The sequence below is a fragment of the Budorcas taxicolor genome, chromosome 21 (assembly GCF_023091745.1).
Source record: "Budorcas taxicolor isolate Tak-1 chromosome 21, Takin1.1, whole genome shotgun sequence".
Classification (NCBI taxonomy): domain Eukaryota; kingdom Metazoa; phylum Chordata; class Mammalia; order Artiodactyla; family Bovidae; genus Budorcas; species Budorcas taxicolor.
The window spans coordinates 24,645,526-24,668,879 of record NC_068930.1 but is presented as its reverse complement, the minus strand read 5'-3'; the positions used below and the strand labels follow the sequence as shown (position 1 = coordinate 24,668,879).

The 23,354-nt window shown below is 42.0% G+C and overlaps 1 protein-coding gene across 1 annotated transcript in view; it reads left to right on the top strand.

Annotated features, from left to right (window-relative positions):
* BLM (BLM RecQ like helicase) overlaps positions 1-23,354 on the top strand; it is a 63,205-nt gene that overhangs the window by 22,447 nt on the left and 17,404 nt on the right. Inside the window, exons 12-15 of the mRNA XM_052659925.1 lie at positions 6,209-6,315; positions 7,818-7,978; positions 16,601-16,796; positions 20,165-20,355. Coding sequence (XP_052515885.1) covers positions 6,209-6,315; positions 7,818-7,978; positions 16,601-16,796; positions 20,165-20,355 — 655 coding nt within the window. The remainder of the gene's footprint in view (positions 1-6,208; positions 6,316-7,817; positions 7,979-16,600; positions 16,797-20,164; positions 20,356-23,354) is intronic.

The following is a 23,354-nucleotide window of genomic DNA, read 5'->3' as shown; positions in this document are numbered from 1 at the left end:
GTCTCGAATCTGTGTTTTTTGAGTAAGCATTGCACATACAGGCTCAGAGGGAGACAATCTAATATGTTCTCCCAAGGATGTGTGGGGGAGATCTTCTTGGAAAAGTCATGGATTGTACATTCCCTGAGTCTAGCATGTGGTGCCGTCTGTATACTTGGCATTTGGTAAGAATGAATAAATGAAACGTATGGAAGAATTTTGGTAAATGTGGGTAAAATATGAAAATTTGGGCTGGTCTGTTGACTCCTTTAATATATTTGGTGCTTCTATATTTGGGAGAATTTAAATCCCTGAGTTGGAAGTAAAAGATTTTAACCAACACTTTGTTACTTTTTTATTTTTGGATCTTCTTTTCTGTCCATAGACCCCTTGTTTGGATTAAATTTCCCCACTGCTGTGGTGCCATGGCCCTGGTGAAGACAGGTGCCCCTAGGGTTGAAGTCACGGTCCCTGCTCTTTTCTCCTACTGCCAGTCTGTGATAACATTCTTCGTCTTTGGGAAATATGAGGATGGAAATAAAATTGATTGGCTTTATCCCTTTTCTTCGGGGCCTTGTAATATGAACCAAGAAAGAAAAATAAGAGATAGACATTTATGCAGTTAATGTAACAAAGAATACTGTTTCTCTTTCAATTTCCCCATAGAATTTTACCCTAAGGTAATGTATTTTTATGCATGAAGTCTTATTGCTTACTCTGTCATATTTACTTGAAAGAAAAACATAAATATAAATTACTTTGTTTTTTTAAATTTCCTATAGTAAAATTTTCTTCCTAACTGAACAAATGAATTATATATATAACATTAGTAGTACGTAACTGATCAGAACAGCTTAAATACAGTTTTGAAAATAATTCTTATGGATAAATTTTGATGGGGAATGTGTAACTTAATGAGCTAGGACTTTTTCCTCAGTACATTTATCTGTGGATCAATCAAGTCAGTTCATATTTCTTTTTTAGAGGTATATTTTATAGCATTGAGAAATGTTGCTCATATAAGCATTTAGATAGGAATGGAAAGCATTTTATTCTAGCATTAATGCTCAGTTATTTGAATTCCTCCTGATATATATGCCAGAATTATATAATGATCTGTCATCAAAAATTATTTGTAATGATCTCTCAGCTGACATCTCAATTAAGTCCTCCAAATTTTGTGAAAAGGGAAGAATTTGGAACCATCTGACTGGCAAAATAAGTCAGATCATTATTTATTCACTTTACTTTTTCTGGGAAATGAACCTTTAAAAATATGCTTTACCCAACTTTTCTAATGGCTCTTAGATATCGTTGTTACTCTTTTCATTCGAATGATTCCTTTATCCAGGAGTTGGGGAAATCAAAATACTATTAGCTTCAGTACATCTTTTCTAGTATACTTTTGACATATGTTTTTATTCTGTGATATGCTTTTAAATAATAGTTTTGTCAGAACTTTATGGCTGCCAATTAGCTCTTTCAAAAAATGAGACATGACTACCATGAAACCTAATTGGCAAAGCCAGTTTTCATTGCAAAAACAGTTGGCCAAACTAGACTTATTTTCTTACATTAAAAAAAAAAATTCTGACTTTGTTTTTCAAGTCAGATAAACTACTTAGTACATATGCCCATGACGGTGCCTCAGTTCCAAAAGCAGCGAGAGCTGAGCACAAACTGACCCCATTTCCTAACATCACTTAGGATGGCTAGAGCTTGACACCCTGGACCTAATAGTATTTACCATTTCAGTGTCTACACCGGTATTCCCTCAGTGAAGATATTTTGGGATCCAAAGCTTTTTAAAAAAAAAATATTGAGAGACATTTGACACACCACCAAATTTACCCATTTAAAGGTTAGAATTGACTGGTTTGTTTGTACTTTCACAGGTTGTGTACCCCTCCCCCAAATCTAAGTTTAGAACGTTTTTATCACCCCAAAAAGAAACCTGGTGTTACCACCCATTCTCTCCTTCCTGTTTCTGCCCTGCTTCTTCCACTTAACATGCTTTCAGGGTTCATCTGTGTTGTAACATATATCAGAATTTCATTCCTTTAAAAAAAAATTATTAACTGCGCCGGCTCTTAGTTGCAGTATACAGGATCTAGTTCCCCAACCAGGGATCGAACCCAGGCCCCCTGCGTTGGGAGCACAGAGCTTTAGTCAGTAAACCACCTGAAATTCCTTCATTCCTTTTTATGGTATAATAATCTTTGTTGAATAGGCATTTCACATTTATTTATCCACTTATCAGTTGATGTGAACTCTAATTAGAATATCTGTTAATTCCAAACATCCCATTTCCAACAAGCCAAGTAAGATTTGTTATATGTAATGAACTCTTTAAGAGATTTAACTTTTTCATTATAACAAATTGTGTGAATACAGTGGACCCTTGAGCAACATGGATTTGAACATAGGCATAGTAACCTTCCCATACGTGTTTTTGTGTGTACCTGTGTTTTCATTTCTCTTGGCTATATCCCCAGGAGTGGAATTGTTGGGTCATATTATAACTATTTTTAACCTTTTGAGAGCTTTCACCAAAGTGGCTGCACCATTTTTCATTCCCACAAGTGAGATAGTGGATTCCGATTCCACCAGTATGTGCTTTTGTCTCCCCTTTTTTGACCTCAAACTTTTTTGTTTAATGCATAAAACACCGTTCTGAAATTAAATGTAATGTGTAAAATGTAGGGGAAGTCAGTAAGGCCATTCTTAGGTATAATCATTTTCAGCATTCCAGTCGGTAGGGAGACTCATGTAGCATTCCCAGCTTAAGCCCAAATCATACCAAGTTTTTAAATTATCTACATCATTTGTATTCCTGGGCAATTCTTTTTATGCCTAAATTTTATCAAGACTGCAGTTTCCTTTGTTGTGGCAGTGATTATAAATAATTAATTGAGAACAATCAGAACAGTCTATGGGTGTATCAAGTCTCTCATCTACCGTCTTGCCGCAGTCTGCCACACATTCTTCTGCCGTCGCAAGCACTGAAAGATCTCTGGGTGTTTTGTACATATACGTGATGTCTTAAGAGGGATGGATTCACAGTATTGTTTAGCGGTCGTCTCACAAGACGCTGTGCGTGATGCGTTTCATGACAGCAGGAACGAAAGAAGCCGGTTTCATAAAGTGAGCATCAGCGTCTTTCCCGCCACTTTCCTGTCAGTGTGTCTGAAATCAGATCATCCCAATGAAGGCCAGAATACTGTTTTCCTGATGTTGTTCTTCACTCTTAACAGAAATGTGTAAAGCACTGAGAGACAGGAAGCCCTGCCTGGGGCCTCTGGTACTTAGATTAGTGAAAGTTGCTCCTACACCCATACTGCATTTCAGTCGTTTTGTTGGGAGGTTTTTACATCTGGGCCAGTGCGCATGGTAAAGTTTAGAATGGCTGAAAAGTAAAGTTTGTTTTTCAAAAGTGAGAGACAATTGTAAAGGGGAAAAAATGGGGCAGGAGTATCTGAGCAGAAAGGGCTTCCCTAGTCGCTCAGCGGTAAAGACTCTGCCTGTCTTGCAGATTTGGGTTCTATCCCTGGGTCCGGAAGATCCCCTGGACAAGGAAATGGTAACCCACTCCAGTTTTCTTGCCTGGAGAGTCCCATGGACAGAGGAGCCTGGTGGGCTACAGTCCATGGATTCGCAAAAAGAGTTAGACACAGCTTAGCAACTAAACAACGATGAGCAGAAAGTCCTGACTACCAGCATTCTCAGATCCATCTTTTCTTCTTTGTCTTTCATATTTGTTTATATATTTGGCTGTGTCAGGTCTTAGTTGTATCGTGCAGGATCTTTTGTTGTGGTGTGCTAGGGCTCAGTACTTGCAGCTCAAGGGCTTAGTTGCCCCACAGCATGTGGGATCTTAGTTCTCCCACCAGGGATTGAACCCATGTCCCCTGCATTGGAAGGCAAATTCTTAACCACTGGACCACCAGGGAAGTCCCTCAGATCTGCCTTTTAAGGAAAAAATCATACATGTGAAAACAGGATCTGGAAATTGATTCCTGTAAGATTATCTTTGCTCATGTACCTTTAGAAAGTCTTTGTGAACCCCTGGGGGTATACATACCCCAAATTTAGACCACTGATTTGGAAGAAGTTGAGCAGTGGTTTAGAACTCTGAAAAGAGGTCTAAGATGGGAGTGAAGTTGGCACTCGCAGGTTTGATATTTGGATGCTGTTTAAAGCAGTGAGAGTGCAGTCCCTGAAGAGGATAATACAGGGGAAGAAGAAAAGAGCCAAGCGTTTTGGGAGCTGATTCTCCTGTAAGTGGGGAGAACCCCCACAGGTGTGAGAGCTGATAGAGGTTTTGTTAAGGCTAGCAAACCGCAGACAGTGACAAGAAAAGGTAAGAGAATGAGGTCTGACAGAAGACCAGGGCAGGTACCAGACGCAGCTGATTTCCGCCCCCTGCTGTGTGGCCATCTTACCTGCATAGCGGTCCCCTCAGGAACATGGCTCCCTCACATGTGAAGCATTCTTTAGTCCTAAAATTAAGTGTTTATCTTGACATCAATGGCAACCAAACCTGGACCCATGTAGCTTGAACTTAAATACAAAGACAGAAAGGCAGTGGTTTTAGTCCCCGTCTTTCCTTCCTCTGATCCCTACCCCCTATGTATAGGCCACCTCCTTACCACAGGTTATTGCAGTTCACGATCTTCATTCCCTTTCATCCACCCAGGCACTGAGATGTCTTCATTCTCTAACCTTAACTCCTTAGTTACGTTCTCTCTCCTTCCTGGGGCCATGTTGGAACCTGGCACAGATTCAGGGTCTCTCCAGGGCCAAGGACCCTAAAACAATTCCATCATCCTTCTCCAGTTTCTCAAAGCTCTGATAAAGCAATTTTGGTAGAATGGTAATGCCAAAAGCCAGCTGGTTGGGGGCACAAGAGAATTCTGAGAAACCTGCCTTTGGAGGGAGAGAACAAAGTGGGACGCCAGCTGCAGTGGAACGTACGGAGGGTCAAGGGAAGCTTTTGTTGTTTGCAGGATTGGAAGGTCCAGGTACCTACACAGAGATAAAAGGGAAGAGTTCACAGAGGAGACCAGAGCACAAGAAAGGAGATAATGGAGAGGTAGAGCTCACAAAGGAGATAGGGGACGTGGGGGACCAAGAGCACATCCGTCTCAGAGTCAGTCACGGCCCCTCTGAGCACAGAGCAAAGGGCAGTGATCAGGGTCTGCAGACTTCACTTCCTGGGGCCTTGCAGCCAGCTCTCCACTCTTGGTGTGCGTGCGTGCATGCCTAGTCGCTTCAGTTGTGTCCGACTCTTTGCCACCCCATGGACTGTAACCTACCAGGCTCTTCTGTCCATGGGATTCTCCAGGCAGGGATACTGAAGTGGGTTGCCACGCCCTCCTCCAGGAGATCTTCCTGACCCAGGGGTCGAACCCACATCCCTTGGCATCCCCTTCATTGGCTGGCAGGTTCTTTGCCACTAGTACCACCTGGGAAGCCCCCACTCTTCTGTGCACAGTTAGAATTTGGGGATGTTGGTAGCCTAAAGTTATGTATAGTTTCTCTATGAATTTCTTCATCTTTTAAATAATATTTTAACATCTCTGCTTTTAATCTACCTTGTTTTTGGAACCTGGGCTCCTGTCTTTTCTGCATATTTTTTTCTTTTGCCATCCTTCTGATTGTCATTGAGTCCCGTAGACATACCCTCCTTATCACCATTCTTAATCTTCAACCTAGCTTCCAGCTGTGTTTTATTATGTAAGTTGCCAGTAGTTATATTCACTTTAAGACAACTTGATGATTAGGTTTGCATTGTAGAAAACCAGTGCTTAATTTTTTTGTTTTATAATTTTGTTCATTTACTCATTTTGGCTGTGCTGGGTCTTTGTTGCTGCGAGAACTTTTCTCTAGTTTTGGGAAGTGGGGGCAACTCTCTAGTTGTGGTGTATGGGCTTTTCATTGCAATGGCTTCTCGTTGTGGAGCATGGGATGGCCCTAGGGCGCCTGAGCTTCAGCAGTTGCAGCTTCCAGACTCTGGAGCGTAGGCTCAATAGCTGTGGTGCACGGGCTTGGTTGCTCCGAAGCATGTGAGATCTTCTGGACCAGGGATCAGACCCATGTCTCCTGCATTTGCAGGTACATTCTTTACCACTGAGCCACCAGGGAAGCCCAATCAGCGTTCAGTTTTTGAAGGTGGCTAAACCTATATTTTCTCATAATAGTGAAATTTGATGTTTCTGACTTCTTTTAGGTTTAGCATGAGCTTCAACAGACACAATCTAAAATACTACGTGTTACCCAAAAAACCTAAAAAAGTGGCATTTGATTGCTTAGAATGGATCAGAAAGCATCACCCACGTGAGTACAGCCTTATGATGAATTATGTCTAGAAGTGATAAGTAAATGTCTTTTTAGTACCACGGTTGAATATATAAAATCGTGCATTAAGCATTTCTTTTCTCATCATGGTAGCACTAACTTGCTGTTTATAGTGCAGAATATTGCAACTCTTTCAGTTCTGAAAATTAGAAAACCTCATTTGGTTTGCTAGCAATAACCCCTGATAAAAAGCATGTTAAATACCCTCCTACACACCTGTATCATTCGTGGTTTGTCTTTCTTCTGGCTGCTATCAGGTGAATTATGCAACTCTGTTCTAGTGCTTCTCCCCAGTGTGTCTGCCTTTGAGTCCTGTTAACTAAAATGAGACCAAAATTCATGGTAGTTTTCCATGTAACCTCGTAGGTACTTTTCCATGGAGCATTTTTTGTTGTTGTTGTTAAACATCTCTATTTTATTTTTTTAAATTAGTATACGAATTTGTTTCAGTAAATCAGACAATACAGAGATAGATCAAGGAAAAAGTCAGTAATTTCCTTTTCCATACCCCTACCGCCACCCAGGGAGCTAATATAAATAGCCTTTGTGTGTATCTGTACCTTTGGCTCTTCCACAGAGAGATGTCTTTTTCTTCAGTGCCTTTTATTTTCCGATTTTTAAAAATAACGTACATACAAACGGCAGTAAATATAATACAGTGAAGAGAATTTAGAAAGGAAGGGAAGAAAGAATCAAAAGACAGACCTTACCATAGGACAGGTTAAGTTACTGTTACCATTCTGGCTTATTTCCTTCCAGCAATTTCTGTGTGTATCTTTCTTTCCACTAGCCTACTGTATATACAGTGTTTTCTACCATATACCTCTTTTAAATCTTAAACATTTTTTCATGTCTTTTTAAACACTTAGAAAACACTGAATGATTGCTTGTAATTTTCTTTCTTAATTATGTCCTATGTTGGCCCTTAAAATTTTTTTTTAATCTTAAAAACTATAGGGCCTTCCCTGGTGGTCCAGTGGTTAAGACTCTGCACTTCCACCTGCAGGGGGCCAGGGTTCAGTCCCTGTTTGGGGAACTAAGATCCTGCATGCTCCACAATGTGGCCAAAAATTATAAACAGAACTTCTTAAATAAGTCCTTGGGTCACTTTATTTCTTCAGTTTGTTTCCCAGAAGGAAACTGAGTCAAAAGGAAGGAGAATTTCTAAGGCTGTTGATACATATTACCATATGCTTTCTACAAAGTCTGTGTAGGAGTGCCTTCCTATTGTATAGCCAGTGAGAAACAGAGCCCAGGGTGCCTCCAGGTCCATTTGGAGGAACAGGATTGCAAGTCAAATCTTGTCATTTCCAGCACATGTTATTCCTTGCTTGATTTATTCTACGTATATGATTCTCCTCTGCTGTCAGAAAACTGAAGGTCTGTTTACAGTTCAGACAATTCTAAGAACATCATGTAAGTTAGGTCGCTGTTTATGTTACATGCCCTCATTTCACAAGACTGTTTTGGTTTCTTGGCAGATGACTCAGGGATAATTTACTGCCTCTCCAGGAGAGAATGTGACACAATGGCTGAAACATTACAGAACGATGGCCTTGCTGCCCTGGCTTATCACGCTGGCCTCAGTGACTCCGCCAGAGATGAAGTACAGCACAAGTGGATTAATCAGGATGGCTGCCAGGTAACATCTATTAACATAAAGGAAACAATATTTTACAGTATATAAGCCACCTTGGATGGAAAATTGTTTTTACCTTAAAGGTAGTAAACATCAAAATAAGGCGGATTTAAAAGGAGATATTTGAGACATCTAAAGTTGCTTTTTCTTTCTTAAATTTAAAAAAAAAATTTTTTTATTGGGATGTAATTCACATACCATAAAATTCTCCCTCCCAAAGTTTACAAGTCAGTGGTTTTTAATATATTCACAAGGTTGTGCAACCATTACTACTATCTAATTCCAGAACATTGCATCATCCCAGAAAGGAACCACATATCCACTAGCCATCACTCCCCACACCCCCCAACCCCCAGTTCACTAATCTATTAACTACTATTAATCTGTCTCTGTAGAGTTTCCTATCCTGGACATTTGATACAAATGGAATCATATAGAATGCATTCTTCTGTGACAGATTTCTCTTACTTAGCATGTTTTCGAGATTGATCCACATTGTAGTGTGTATCAGTACTTGACTCCTTTTTGTATCTGGATAATATTCTGTTGTATGAGGTACCGTATTTCTTATCTGTTCATCAGTTGGAAGACATCTGGTTTGTATCCAATGTTTAACTCTTACGAATAATGCTTCTGTGCAAGTTTTTATGTAAACATATGTTCAGTTCTGTTGGATAAATACCTAGGAGTGGAGGGACTTCCCTGGTGGTACAATGGATAAGAATCCACCTGCCAGTGCAGGTGACACGGGTTCCATCCCTGGTCTGGGAAGATTACACATGCCTCGGAGCAACTAAGCCCACGTACCACAACTACCGAGCCTGTGCTCCAGACCCCTCAATCTGCAACTGCTGACGCCCTCGAGCCTAAACCTGTGCCCCACAACCACAGTGAGGAGCCCAAGCCCCACCACGAAGGGTAGCCCCTCCTCACCACAACTAGAGAAAACCCGAGCACTGCAACAAAGGCCTAGCGCAGCCAAAAGTAAATAATCAATTAATTTATAAATAAATACCTAGAAGTAGAATTGTTTAGTCATATGCAAACTCACTGTTTAAGGAAGTGCCTGTTTTCCAAAGCAATTATAAACTTAGACATTCCAGCAATGTATGAGGTTCCAATGCCTCTACCTCACCAGCACTAATTATTGTCCTTTTTTTAAGCTGTATCCATCCTGGTGGCTGTGAAGTGGTATCTCATTGTGGTTTTACTTGCGTCCCCTAATAACTAGTGATGCCGAGCATCTCCTTCCCATATGACAGATTTGTCGCCCAAGTGGATCAAGGAAGAAGCCGAAAACACTCTAGGCATCCCATACTGTCACTTGGGTAGATCCCTCTACATACAAGGATGAATCGGAGAGTGACTAAACTGTTTTTTTTGAAGCCCATGAAATTTTCAGCTCATAAAAAAAAGAAATCATTACCCTGAAGATTCAGAAAGAAAGTAACTTTTGAAATTATTTTCTGAGGGAAAATAAAAGGAAGTCTTAGAGGATATCAACTTAATATCCTTACAAAAATTTTGTATGAACTAGAAACAGTTTGCCATAAGAAGATGATATGAAAAGGCTGACATGAAGGGGAAAATAAAAATTCCATGTATGCAAACAAGAAAATGCAAGAAAAAACAAAACAAATAGGATTATATATCAAGACACACATGGTTCAATTCAGTGCAGACATTTGAATCAATGATGTAGTGAATAACTTGAGAATGTAAAGGGAAAAAGAAACATGAAAATTGAAGGAATAAAAAAAACAAAAAAAAGTGGGGTTTTTTTTTTGCCAAACAGAAAAGTGTTTGGCAACAGGGAGTAATGTTCAGCCTGAAAATAATAAGTGTACCCAAGAATGAAATCGGGAGAGTTGAGATCGATAGAATAGTCAAATGTATTATAAATAAATACATAATAAATATATAAGAAATTAAGAGTCATTTCAGAATCACTGGGGGAAAACTTAGATAATTCAGAAGATTTGTTTGATTTACAAAATTGTAAGAAATTGTGGGCCTTAGGAAGCATCACTACGAACAAAGCTAGTGGAGGTGATGGAATTCCAGTTGAGCTATTTCAAATTCTAAAGATGATGCTGTGAAAGTGCTGGACTCAATATGTCAGCAAATTTGGAAAACTCAGCAATGGCCACAGGACTGGAAGGCAATGCCAAAGAATGCTCAAACTACTGCACAATTACACTCATCTCACACGCTAGTAAAGTAATGCTCAAAACTCTCCAAGCCAGGCTTCAGCAATACGTGAACCGTGAACTTCCAGATGTTCAAGCAGGTTTTACCAGAGATCAAATTGCCAACATCCGCTGGATATGGAAAAAGCAAGAGAGTTCCAGAAAAATATCTATTTCTGCTTGATTGACTATGACAAAGCCTTTGACTGTGTGGATCACAATAAACTGTGGAAAATTCTGAAAGAGATGGGAATACCAGACCACCTGACCTGCCTCTTGAGACCCCTATGTGCAGATCAGGAAGCAATCATTAGAACTGGACATGGAACAACAGACTGGTTCCAAATAGGAAAAGGAGTACGTCAAGGCTGTATATTGTCCCCCTGCTTATTTAACGTCTATGCAGAGTACATCATGAGAAACACTGGGCTGGAAGAAGCACAAGCTGGAATCCAGATTGTTGGGAGAAATATCAATAACCTCAGATATGCAGATGACACCACCCTTATGGAAGAAAGTGAAGAGGAACTAAAAAGCCTCTTGATGAAAGTGAAAGAGGAGAGTGAAAAAGTTGGCTTAAAGCTCAACATTCAGAAAACGAAGATCATGGCATCTGATCCCATCACTTCATGGGAAATAGATGGGGAAACAGTGTCAGACTGTATTTTTGGGGGCTCCAAAATCACTGCAGGTGGTGATTGCAGCCATGAAATTAAAAGACGATTACTCCTTGGAGGAAAATTATGACCAACCTAGATAGCATATTCAAAAGCAGAGACATTACTTTGCCAGCAAAGGTCTGTCTAGTCAAGGCTATGGTTTTTCCAGTGGTCATGTATGGATGTGAGAGTTGGACTATAAATAAAGCTGCGTGCCGAAGAATTGATGCTTTTGAACTGTGGTGTTGGAGAAGACTCTTGAGAGTCCCCTGGACTGTAAGGAGATCCAACCAGTCCATCCTAAAGGTGATCAGTCCTGGGTGTTCATTGGAAAGACTGATGCTGAAGCTGAGACTCCAGTACTTTGGCCACCTCATGCAAAGAGCTGACTCATTTGGAAAGACCTGATGCTGGGAAAGATTGAAGGCAGGAGGAAAAGGGGACCACAGAGGATGAGATGGTTGAATGGCATCACCGACTCGATGGACATGAGTTTGAGCAGACTCCGGGAGCTGGTGATGGACAAGGAGGCCTGGCATGCTGCGGTTCATGGGGTCGCAGAGTTGGACACAACTGAGCAACTGAACTGAACTGAAGAAATTGTATTCGTTAAGATAAAGAAATAGGTTACTCTATAAAGAATGAGAAACAGATTTGCCTGAGGCAGTGTCATTAAATTAAAAGAAACTGGAACTGAGGGGTTTCGTGCTCAGCTTATTATTTGTGTTGAAAACAATAGAACGGCTTTTTCAGATATTTAGAAGTTCAGAAAATACTGGTTTGTCTTCACTGACATAACTATAGATGGCATTCTTTCCAAATTAATATTTAACTAATCAAAATTGCACTGTTTCTTTTCCTTTGATGAACTTTTTTGAAAGTTTGCCTGGATGAACATTCAAGTGAAAATAACCGAAAGAATTTGGCAAGAAAATTATAACGCATGAACACTGCCTTTGCAATACATTATAGATCAATGAAACAGAAATCCAAAAATAGACTAGAAACATGTAAAAACAGTATATGATAAGGAAGGCATTTAAAATTAATTGGGGAGCTTCCCTGTTGGCTCAGTGGTTAAGAATCCGCCTGCCAGTGCAGAAGACATGGGTGGTCTGGGGAGATCGCACATGCCGTGGAGCAACTAAGCCAACGTATCACAGCTACTGAGCTCATGTGCTGCAGTGCTGCAGCCTGCATGCCCTAGAGCCCGTGCTCTGCAACGAGAGACGTCACCACAGTGAGAAGCCTGCGCACCGCAGCTGGAGAGTAGCTCTCCTCTCCACAGCTAAAGAAAAGCCCACACAGCAGCACAGACCCAGGACAGTCGAAAGGAAGTAAATTAATTAAAATCTAAAATTAACTGGGAAGCCCCTGGAGAAGGAAATGGCAGCCCACTCGAGTATTCTCACCTGGAGAATTCCATGGACAGAGGCCTGGCAGGCTATAAGGACATGGGGTCGCAAAGAGTCAGACACGACCGGGCACCCAGCACAATCGGAAAGGGAAGTTTATTCAGCTTGTGGCACTGGCTACCTGATGGGGAGAATTATCCTGAGTCCTCATATCAAAATTAATTACAGGTAGGGACTTCCCTTACTGTCCATGTTGAGACTTCACGCTTCCAAAGCAGGGAGCATGGGTTCAATCCCTGGTCCAAGAACAAAGATTCCACGTACCACGTGACCAAAAAAAAAAAATTACAGGCAAATACAAGTACTGATATTTTTAAATGTGGAAGAGAATCTAAGCTTAAAAACAAACCCTACAGGAAGTAACTGCTCTAAATGATTGAAAACCTAAACAACTAAACAGTTCTGTATCTATAAACAAAACCGAAAGGCAACCGCAAACTGGGAACCATATCTTCAAAAATAAAACATAATGAAGACCTTGTAAAAATGTGATAAGGGAAGCAGGAGTCTCAAATAGTCAGTTACCCGAGGCTGTCGGGAGACTATTGGAAAGAAATACAAATCGGAAAGGGCTAAATACAAGTTTATTTTAAGTGCAACTTTACTAATAATTGAATTAACATTTAAAACAGAGATTTTTACTTTCTGTATTAGCAAACTTTTATTAACTGACGGGAACAGTGTTGTGAGAGCCAATTTCCTATAGTAATCCTGAGACCCTTCCTGGAAAACAATATGATGGACTGTACTCAAATCTGAAACAGGTGTGGAATTTACTTTAGTGTTATTTTTAATAATAAATGTTCTGAGACCGTGATTGCTTATATTGCAGTACATTCCTGCCATTAAAAATGGTTTATGAAGAATTTTTTAATGGTATGAAAATGTTGGAATGTTAACAATAGATGAATGCAGGAAAAAATATAATTCAAAACTGTAATCTCAACCATAAAAAAATCGGATAGAAAACTGATAAGAAAAAAGAAGTCAATTTGTTTAATTTCTTTAATTCTTTATATATATGTACGTGCTCAATTGCTCAGTCATGTCCGACTTTTTGTGACCCCATGGACTGTGGCCCACCAGGCTCCTTTGTCCGTGGAATTCTCCAGCCAAGAATACTGGATTGGCTTGTCATTTCCTACTCCAGGGGATCTTCCCAACCTAGGAATCGAACCTGAGTCTCCACCATTGCAGGCAGATTCTTTACCACTACACTACCTGGGAAGCCCCTTTATATTCTACAATATACATTTTTATATTTAAACACTTTGATCAGTTAATTCAGTTTTTTTAATTAATTGTTTCTGCCTCAGAGCAGCTAATCCTCATAGTCAAGGTGTAATAACCAACTGGGCAGCCTTGATCTTAATAGATTTGTGAGACAGAATAAAACTTGGTTGTTTTTCTTCACAAAGAAATGATGGTTCCCTGAAATTTTGAAAGCCACACAGATATAAAGAAGGAATTATCAGTTCAACAAAGCCAGTGTTCCCAGTTACCAGAAGTAGAGAGGCTCAGGAAGAGGGGGTGTCATTGTCACCTCAGGAGCCTGCGCGCTCCCTGGAAGGGCTGTGCCGAGCAGACCCTGGGAGGTGCACCCAGGCTTCCTGGAGACCTGTGGGCTGGCACAGCTCGCTCCACAGCCTCTCCACCTGCTCTCCCACCTCTCGAGGCTGCGGTAGACCTTCCCTTTCCAGGGAGACTCACCTTTGATCACAGTGCCGTAAATTTCAGTGGGTGGATAACCTGAAGAACAGCTGTCGGTGCTCCCGGTGTGGGTGAGCGCCCTGTCGGCCATCCGCGTGCTCCGGGCTGTGCTGTTCCCGGGTCTGGTACTCACAGTGACTGAAATCATGTCATGAGCCTCAGTCTGGCTGCCACATCGTCCAGCTGTTTTTTGAAATACCTTCTTGAAGTAGCAATTCATCTTTTTAGGTCCTAAAAAAAGGCTTGCAGCTTTATTTGTGTAATGTAATTTTGCCTGGAGATCCAGTGTCTTCAGCTGGGTTATAGGTCCTAAATTTGCCACTGAAACAGATAGGCTTGAAGATGATTTTTTACTAAAAACTGATTTATCAGGCTCCTGAAATTTAAGTGCCACTTTGCTTCCACTGAGTAACTTGCATAGGCCAAGATCCACAGTCTCTAGTCTTTTTTTCTTTTTTAGTATAAAAAACTCTCAGACTTTTTGCCCATCTGAGTTCCAATAAAAAAAATTCACAATTTTGACCCCGAAACCAGCTGACGAATAAAAGGAACCGGTATGTGATCAGCTGGAAGAACAGTTAGTAAGCCCTGGAGCAGGTGAGAACACCACTGTTCCTGAGCCACTGGAAAAGCTAGCAGCAGTGGCCCCGACAGCCCAGCCCTGGGAACTCCCAGAGCTTCAGAGCAGCACGGTTACCAGGGCATTATGGATATCATGGCCGTGTGAGCACCGCTCTTACACATCCACATCAAAAAAATGAGAGCGCAAATAGTGGCAACACATCGAGAGGCACCTGCCGTTGACCCTGGCTCCTGTGGTGGTGACGCTTAGTCACGCAAGCAGGGGCCCGCCACACCAAGCTCCTCCCTGCCTTCTTGGGTCTAAACAGGATTGCAAATTAACAACACGAAAATCTCTAATTCAGTTCAGTTTGTCGCTTAGTCGTGTCCAACTCTTTACAACACCATGAATTGCAGCACGCCAGGCCTCCCTGTCCATCACCAACTCCCGGAGTCTACTCAGACTCATGTTCATCAAGTCAGTGATGTCATCCAGCCATCTCATCCTCTGTCATCCCCTTCTCCTGCCCCCAATCCGTCCCAGCATCAGAGTCTTTTCCAGTGAGTCAACTCTTCACATGAGGTGGCCAAAGTATTGGAGTTTCAGCTTCAGCATCAGTTCTTCCAAAGAACACCCAGGACTGATCTCCTTTAGGATGGACTGGTTGGATCTCCTTGCAGTCCAGGGGACTCTCAAGAGTCTTCTCCAACACCACAGTTCAAAAGTATCAATTCTTCAGCGCTCAGCTTTCTTCACAGTCCAACTCTCACATCCATACATGACCGCTGGAAAAACCACAGCCTTGACTAGACAGACCTTTGTTGGCAAAGTAATGTCTCTGCTTTTGAATATGCTATCTAGGTTGGTCATAACTTTCCTTCCAAGGAGTAAGTGTCTTTTAATTTCAAGACTGCAGTCACCATCTGCAGTGATTTTGGAGCCCAAAAAATTAAAGTCACCCACTGTTTCCACTGTTTCCCCATCTATTTCCCATGAAGTGATGGGACCAGTTGCCATGATGTTAATTTTCTGAATGTTGAGCTTTAAGCCAACTTTTTCACTCTCCTCTTTCACTTTCACCAAGAGGCTTTTTAGGTCCTCTTCACTTTCTTCCATAAGGGTGGTATCATCTGCATATCTGAGGTTATTGGTATTTCTCCCAGCAATCTGGATTCCAGCTTATGCTTCTTCCAGCCCAGCGTTTCTCATGATGTACTCTGCATAGAAGTTAAATAAGCAGGAGGACAATATACAGCCTTGACGTACTCCTTTTCCTATTTGGAACCAGTCTGTTGTTCCATGTCCAGTGCTAACTGTTGCTTCCTGATCTGCATATAGGTTTCTCAAGAGGCAGGTCAGGTGGTCTGGTATTCCCATCTCTTTCAGAATTTTCCACAGTTTATTGTGATCCACACACAAAGGCTTTAGCGTAGTCAATCAAGCAGAAATAGATGTTTTTCTGGAACTCTGTTGCTTTTTCGATGATCCAGCAGATGTTGGCAATTTGATCTCTGGTTCCTCTGCCTTTTCTAAAACCAGCCTGAACATCTGGAAGTTCACGGTTCATGTATTGCTGAAGCCTGGCTTGGAGAATTTTGAGCATTACTTTACTAGCGTGTGAGATGAGTGCAACTGTGTGGTAGTTTGAGCATTCTTTGGCATTGCCTTTCTTTGGGATTGGAATGAAAACTGACCTTTTCCTAATTAGTCATGCTCAATAATGAAACCAAGTTATTAGAATCTTGTATAGAGTACATTTCAAAGTAAAAGAGAGGAAGACTTCTTGGTGGTCCAGTGCAAGGGACATGGGTTTGATCCCTGATCTGGGAAGATTATATGGGCAGCTAAGCCCGTGTGTACCTGCTGAGCCCATATGCCGTAACTACTGAGCCTGCACTCTAGAGCCCAGGAGCGGCAACTAGAAAAAGCCCAAGCATAGCCATGAAGACCCAGGGCAGCCGAAAATAAGTAACAAAATTACTTTTTAAAAAATTAAGTAAAATAGAGGATGAAGCTTTTCAAAGCATCTATTATTAAAACTGTTCATTCAGATGCATTAAGAGCCTCACTGGCTTTTGCTTTTACGTCAGGTTATCTGTGCGACAATCGCCTTTGGAATGGGCATCGACAAACCGGACGTGCGCTTTGTGATCCATGCCTCCCTCCCGAAGTCTGTGGAGGGTTACTACCAAGAGTCCGGGCGAGCGGGAAGAGACGGGGAGGTTTCCCACTGCATACTCTTCTACACCTACCATGACGTGACCCGGCTGAAGAGGCTTATCCTGAGTAAGCTGAGCTCTCTGGGGGACCTGTGCTGTCCCACTCAGTCCCATGACTGTCGTCCACCCCTGCAGTCATGGTGCTTTTGGTCCAGTGTTCCTTAAATTAGAGATGCTTACGTAGATATGGAAGTTTTATTTTAGGTCATCTTTATGATAAAGATGTTGTTCAACATGTTGAAGACTGGAAAATTTCCAAACCAGGTCTTGAATACAGTCCAATCCTAAGAAATAACTCCAGTTACTAATTTCCTTTGTATCCTTCCAGGCCCATTTTCTGCCTGGATCCTTGTATATAACATATATTTCAGACATGCAGAAAAGTAAAATGGAAAAACTAATGAGCTATCATGTACCCCCATCCAGGTTAGGAAATAAACCCCCTATAGATAGAGCCCTCTCATATCCCATCTCTTGACTTCCACATTGGAGTTAAACAGTATCTTTTTATTTTTAATGATTTTTTAAAAATTATTTTAAAATTGCTTTACATTTTAGGCAATATCTTATATTTGATACTTACGTTCCCAAATGCAGGTATTTCACAGTGTAAATGCTATTATATTATGTGTGCTCCCCGCGCCCCCCACCACTGCCCTGAAGTATTGTTGAGTCATTCAGGTGCACAACACAGGGATTTAAAGGTTATACTCTATTTATAGTGAAAGAAAGTGAAGTTGCTCAGTCATGTCCAACTCTTTGTGACCCCATGGACTGTAGCCTACCAGGCTCCTCCATCTGTGGGATTTTCCAGGCAAGGGTACTGGAGTGGGTTGCCGTTTCCTTCTCCAGGGGATCTTCCCGACTCAGGAATCAAACCCTGGTCTCCCGTATTGCAGGCAGATGCCTTACCCTCTGAGCCACTAGGGAAGCCCACTCTATTTATAGTTATTATATAAATGTGCTTTATTGACCAGATTTTTTTCTAGTCAACACCAGGGTGTAACTGTGATTTCAACTAGTACACATAGCTTGACTATATAGAATTCTATAGAATCATTCCTTGTTTATTGAACCAGTCCCCTTTTAATAGATAAGTAAACTTGCCTGTTTTGAGACCACTTTTGAAGGTACTCTGGCAAAGATACTGAGTGTGTGAAATGACGCTTACCAAGTTCTGTGCCAGATAATGTTGACCTGTTTTGCCCATAACCGGTAGCAAGGGCAGGGTCCTAACCGTTAGACTGCCAGGGAATTCCCAACCACTGGCTTTAGAGATAGAGTTAGTCCCAAGAGAAAAGTGAACTTCAGGAAGGTTTTGTAATTTGCTCGCAACGGCAGCAGCAGCGGTAGCAGAGAGAGTAGTCATGGTGATGATAATGTTTTCTTAGCACTTACTCACTGTATGCCACTGTCTTGAATGCTTTACGTACATCACTTAATGTTCACAAGGTCCCCAAGAGACACTACTCTTACTCTCCTCATTTTACAGAAGAGTTTCCTCGAAATACAGAGCCAGATAGGTGGCAGAGCCCTGGTGGAATCCAGGTTCGTCTGAATCCAAGAGTCACCTCCCTTGCACTATACCAAGATCATTCTCAGTGAAAAAATGAAACTTTTAAACTTAGTGTGTCCAAAAAAGTGAAACTTTTAAACTTAGTGTGTTTTTGAAAAGAACCTATATTAAGTTAGGTCCAAATAATTTAGTAAGTATTTAAACCCTAAATACTTAGAAGTCATCTGAAAAAAATAATACTCATAAAGCAGAAAAAAAAATTTTTTATTTCCTTTTTAACAAACCACAGTTGCTTATGAATGAAAATTATGAACATGTTGTTCTCAAACCTTGGAATCAGAATAGACGCTACCACCCTCATTTCCTGTTTCAGGTTGATTTTTTTGGAGGTAAAGATTCATTTGAAAAGACCCTGATGCTGGGAAAGATTTAGGGCAGGAGGAGAAGGGGACAACAGAGGATGAGATGGTTGGATGGCATCACCAACTCAATGGACATGGGTTTGGGTGAACTCCGGGAGTTGGTGATGGACAGGGAGGCCTGATGTACTGCGGTTCATGGGGTCATAGAGTCGTACACAACTGAGCGACTGAACTGAACTGGACTGAATTGTGTTCATTAGCAACTGCCAAAGTTTTAACTTCACAATGTCATTTAGAGGGACTTCTTGGTGGTCCAGTAGTTAAGACTCTATGCTTCCAGTGCAGGTGGTAAGAGTTTGATCCCTAGTCAGGGAACTAAGATGCCACATGCTGCCTGGCATGGCCAGGAAAACAAAAAATTAAATAAAAAACAATAACAAGATCATCAGAAGGAAAGTAGCACATCATGAGAGCTTCCCTGGTGGCTTAGTGGTAAAGAACCCACATACCAATGTAGGAGAGGCAGGTTCAATCTCTGGATCAGAAAGATCCTCTGGAGAAGGAAATGGCAACCCACTCCAGTATTCTTGTCTGGGAAATCCATGGACAGAGGAGCCTGACGGACTACAGTCTGTAGGGTCACAAGAGTTGGACACAACTTAGTGACTAAACAACAAGCTCATTGTGAACTAGCCCAAACTCGTTGTGTATGTGGAGTTCAACAGATGTTAGTTGTGGCTGTATTTCCCTTGAGTTTAAAATATCGACCAGCAGCCGTGTGTACTCGTTGCAGCACCCACCCTGGCCCAGGAGGTCCTTCACACACAGTTTCAGAACCAGTGGCTTCACCACTTTGATCTCAAATACTCCAGGAGATGCACAGCCCACTGCCACAGCCCCAGACTCTGCTCACTCTGGATGCTAGGTTTAGTTCATGCTTGTCTTGATAAACGTAGTAAATACAGTTCAGATAGTTACCACTGGGAATGATGAAGAGATGCAAAATGTTTTCAGCTGCTCCTGACAACCTGTGTTTATTCCTGTAAAACTAAATTCTTGGTTGTTGTTGTTTGGTCCCTCAGTTGTGTTTGACTCTTTGCAACCCCCTGGACTGCAGCATGCCAGGGTTCCCTGTCCTTCACCATCTCCCAGAGTTTGCTCAAACTCATGTCCAGTGAGTCGGTGATGCCATCCAACCATCTCGTCCTCTGTCATCCCCTTCTCCTCCTGCTTTCAGTGTTTCCCTGCATCAGGGTCTTTTCTAATGAGTTGGCTTTTCGCATCAGGTGGCCAAAGTATTGGAGCTTCAGCTTCAGCATCAGTCCTTCCAATGAATATTCAGGGTTGATTTCCTTTAGGATTGACTGGTTTGATCTTGCTGTCCAAGGAACTTTCAGGAGTCTTCTCTTGAGATAAATCTTGGAGATGAACATAAACATTAAGTTAATTATAATGTAAATATTTAGAATTATAGGAATCTGTTTTAAATACTTCTGTGATATATTCAATTTTTCTACTTTAATAAGTATGTTTTACTATGTTCTTCATCTCTTTTAGTGGAAAAAGATGGAAACCGTCATACACGAGAGACCCACTTCAATAATTTATATAGCATGGTTCATTACTGTGAAAATATAACAGAATGTAGGAGAATACAGCTTTTGGCTTACTTTGGCGAAAATGAATTTAATCCTCATTTTTGTAAGAAATACCCAGATGTTTCATGTGATAACTGCTGTAAAACAAAGGTAAAATAAGCAGGTTTTAAATTCTTTGTAATAGGGAAATTGCCAAGATTTTTTTTTCTTCTCTTAATTTAGAAAAGTTAGATACAGGTTAGACTGCAGTAAAGTCGGCCCTAAGGAGTTTAACAAGGGAACAGTGGATTCCTCCTCATGTTATTTGGAAATAGAAATGTTTTGATAATAATTCTGTGACATACTCTTAGAATTCAAAGCCTGTTTAAAAAATATATACTGTACCTGTTTCAGTGATTATAGGATATTTTAGAAATGTCGTTAATCTATAAATTTCCAGAAAGATCCAATATGGGCAGCTAGAATAATTTCCATTCAATTGTAATTACATTTAAGCATCCCATTCTCAAAAGGGTTATAACTAGTATAGTTATGTGTTTGAATTCAGATCAATTAGATTACTCTGTAAATTGGTTTTAAAAAACTATAAAGAATAATAGCAATAGCTTCAAGATGAGTTTGCTCTCATCTCTCATAAAAACAACCTTGGGAGGTGGTTAAATTCAATCCTTGTCTTCTCTACTTCACAGTTTATGGAGCATTTTCTTGCTTTATGTATTACTTGAAATGTCTGTGTAAGGTGCTAGGGATTCACAGACAGGAGAGACAGACATGTTTGTATTCATATCGTTGTGATACTGTGTTATAAGTCCAGTTACAGATAGGCAGCACTAGCCGAGCAGAGGGCAATTCACTCTGTCTCTCTGGATTCCCGGCCATCTCCAGCCACCACGCCCCACTCTGTAGATGTTGCTAATCTGTTCACTCATTCAACAAATATTTGTTGAGTGCCTGCTCTGTGATAGACACTGTTCTAGGAGTTTGGGATATATCACCAAACAACATATGAAGATCCCTGACTCTTGTGGAGCTCACTTTCAAGCAGAGGAAGGCTGAATAAAGACAATATACGTTATAAGTACATGTGAAGAGGGAAATTGTTGCTGTTCAGTCGCTCAGTCATCTCCGACTCTTTGAGACCCCATGAACTGCAGCCCAGTTACCCTGTCCTTTACCATCTCCTGAAGTTTGCTCAAACTCATGTCCATTGAGTTGATGGTGCCATCCAACCATCTCATCCTCTGTTGCCCTCTTCTCGCCCTGCCCTGCTTCTTTCCCGGTATCAGGGTCTTTTGAAGAGGGAAGAGCTTGGTGAAAAGTACAGCAGTATTAGGAGTCAGGAATGATAATGGGATTCAGGCGGCAGTGGCCCTAGGAAGTCCTATGACAAGGCTGAGAGGGGAGTTTAGCTGAGCAGCTCTCATATATGGGTATTCTTGGCAGGAGCCAAGACGAAAGGCCCTGGGGTGGGGATGTGCCTGTATGTTTGAGAGATAGCAAGGGAACTCACAAGCCTGCCTGGGGCTAAGAGTTAGTCAGGGGAAAGGTAACAGCCAGCCATAGCATTATCTGGAGGGCGGGAGAGACTGGCCAAGTGGAGCAACCCTCAGCAGAGGAGACCTATTGGCAGGGAAGATCAGGAGTTCGGCCTGGGGCACAGTGAGTTAGACGCTCTTGTCTTAGATTCAGGAATTCTGAAAGGAGGCTGGGGATACCATAACTAGGAGTGGTTGGCCTGGGGGTTGAATTGAAAGTCATGAAAGCAGATGCAATCTTCAGTGGTTTCTGTTTACATGGAAGAGAAGAAAATTACAGCCCTGGTACTTCAAGAGCCAGAGGAGAAGAGGAAGAATTAGGAAAAGAGACCAGAAAAGAGAACAAGTGAGGCAGGAAGAGAGCAAGGCAACTAAGTGTGAAAGAGCTTCCGGGAAAAGGGAGTGCTACCTGGTCACGCACTGCTGCCAAGCCCCGTATCATAGGGACCAAGACGTCCCCATGAACGCAGCCCCACAGAAACACGGGACCTGGACATGACCAGTTTCAGTGGAGAGGGGCAGAGCTGGACGCAGTGTGCTTATGGAAAATTCTTTCAAGTTTTGTTTCAGGGATGAACAGAGAAACAATAGCTGCCAGGGGAGCTAGAGTCAAGAAAAGACAGGAGAAATGCTGTAGTTGTGTGCTGAAAGGAGCGCACCTACGGAGGATGGAAACTGATGTGTGCGGAAGGAAGATGTGCTGCAGCAGGGTCCCTGGGTTGGCGAGGAGGGCTGGGAGCACGTCGAGGGCACCAAGGTGGGTTCAGACAGGAGCCTGGATAGTTCATGTGTAACGACAGATGTAGAGGAGGGAGTTTGCGGAACCTTCTTCCCGCCGATTCCGTTTGCTCAGCGAAGTAGGAAACGAGGAGTGTGCAGGAAGCAGGAGTGTGAGACCAGACAGCGGCCGCAGGCTCACTTACAGGGCCAGCGGGCAGGCGCGCCAGGCCGTGTGGGCAGTCTCCGTCCCAGCTACTGAGCTCTGCCATTTTAGCCCGAGAGGGGGCATAAAGCACAATAAATACAGCGATTTCCCGTGGTCGTGTTTCGATGAAATCTGATTTGCAAAAGCAGGTGTATAGCACCTGGGCCATAGTTTGCTGACTCCTATTCTAAGAGAATGGCGGAAGGATAGACCACACACGTGTCATGATCACCAAAGGGTGCACTTGAGGTCTGTGGCCCTGTGTTGAAAGTGAAAGTCAGTTCAGTTCAGCAGCCGTGTCCGACTCTGCGACCCCATGGACTGCAGCACGCCTGGCTTCCCCGTCCATCACCAACTCCTGAAGCTTGCTCAGGCTCATGCCCATCGAGTCGGTGAAGCCATGAAGTCAAAAGTGAAAACAGCACAGTTGTCCGTGTGTTTCTCCAGCCAGGTGTAGCTACAGGCATGAAGTGGCGGAGAGTGGGATGTAATGTGTTTGTCAAACTAGGAGACATAAGGGCAAGGGAGTTGAAGGTGTTGTGTGAAAGATGGTGTTACAATTTTTAAAAAGAAGAGAGAGATTGGCTCGGGATATCAACTGAATATCTTAGTACTTAACATCTAAGGGTGTGGATCAATGGCTGGGCAGTCCTGGTGGATTGTTGGAGTCAGCATAGTAGCTGGCCAGA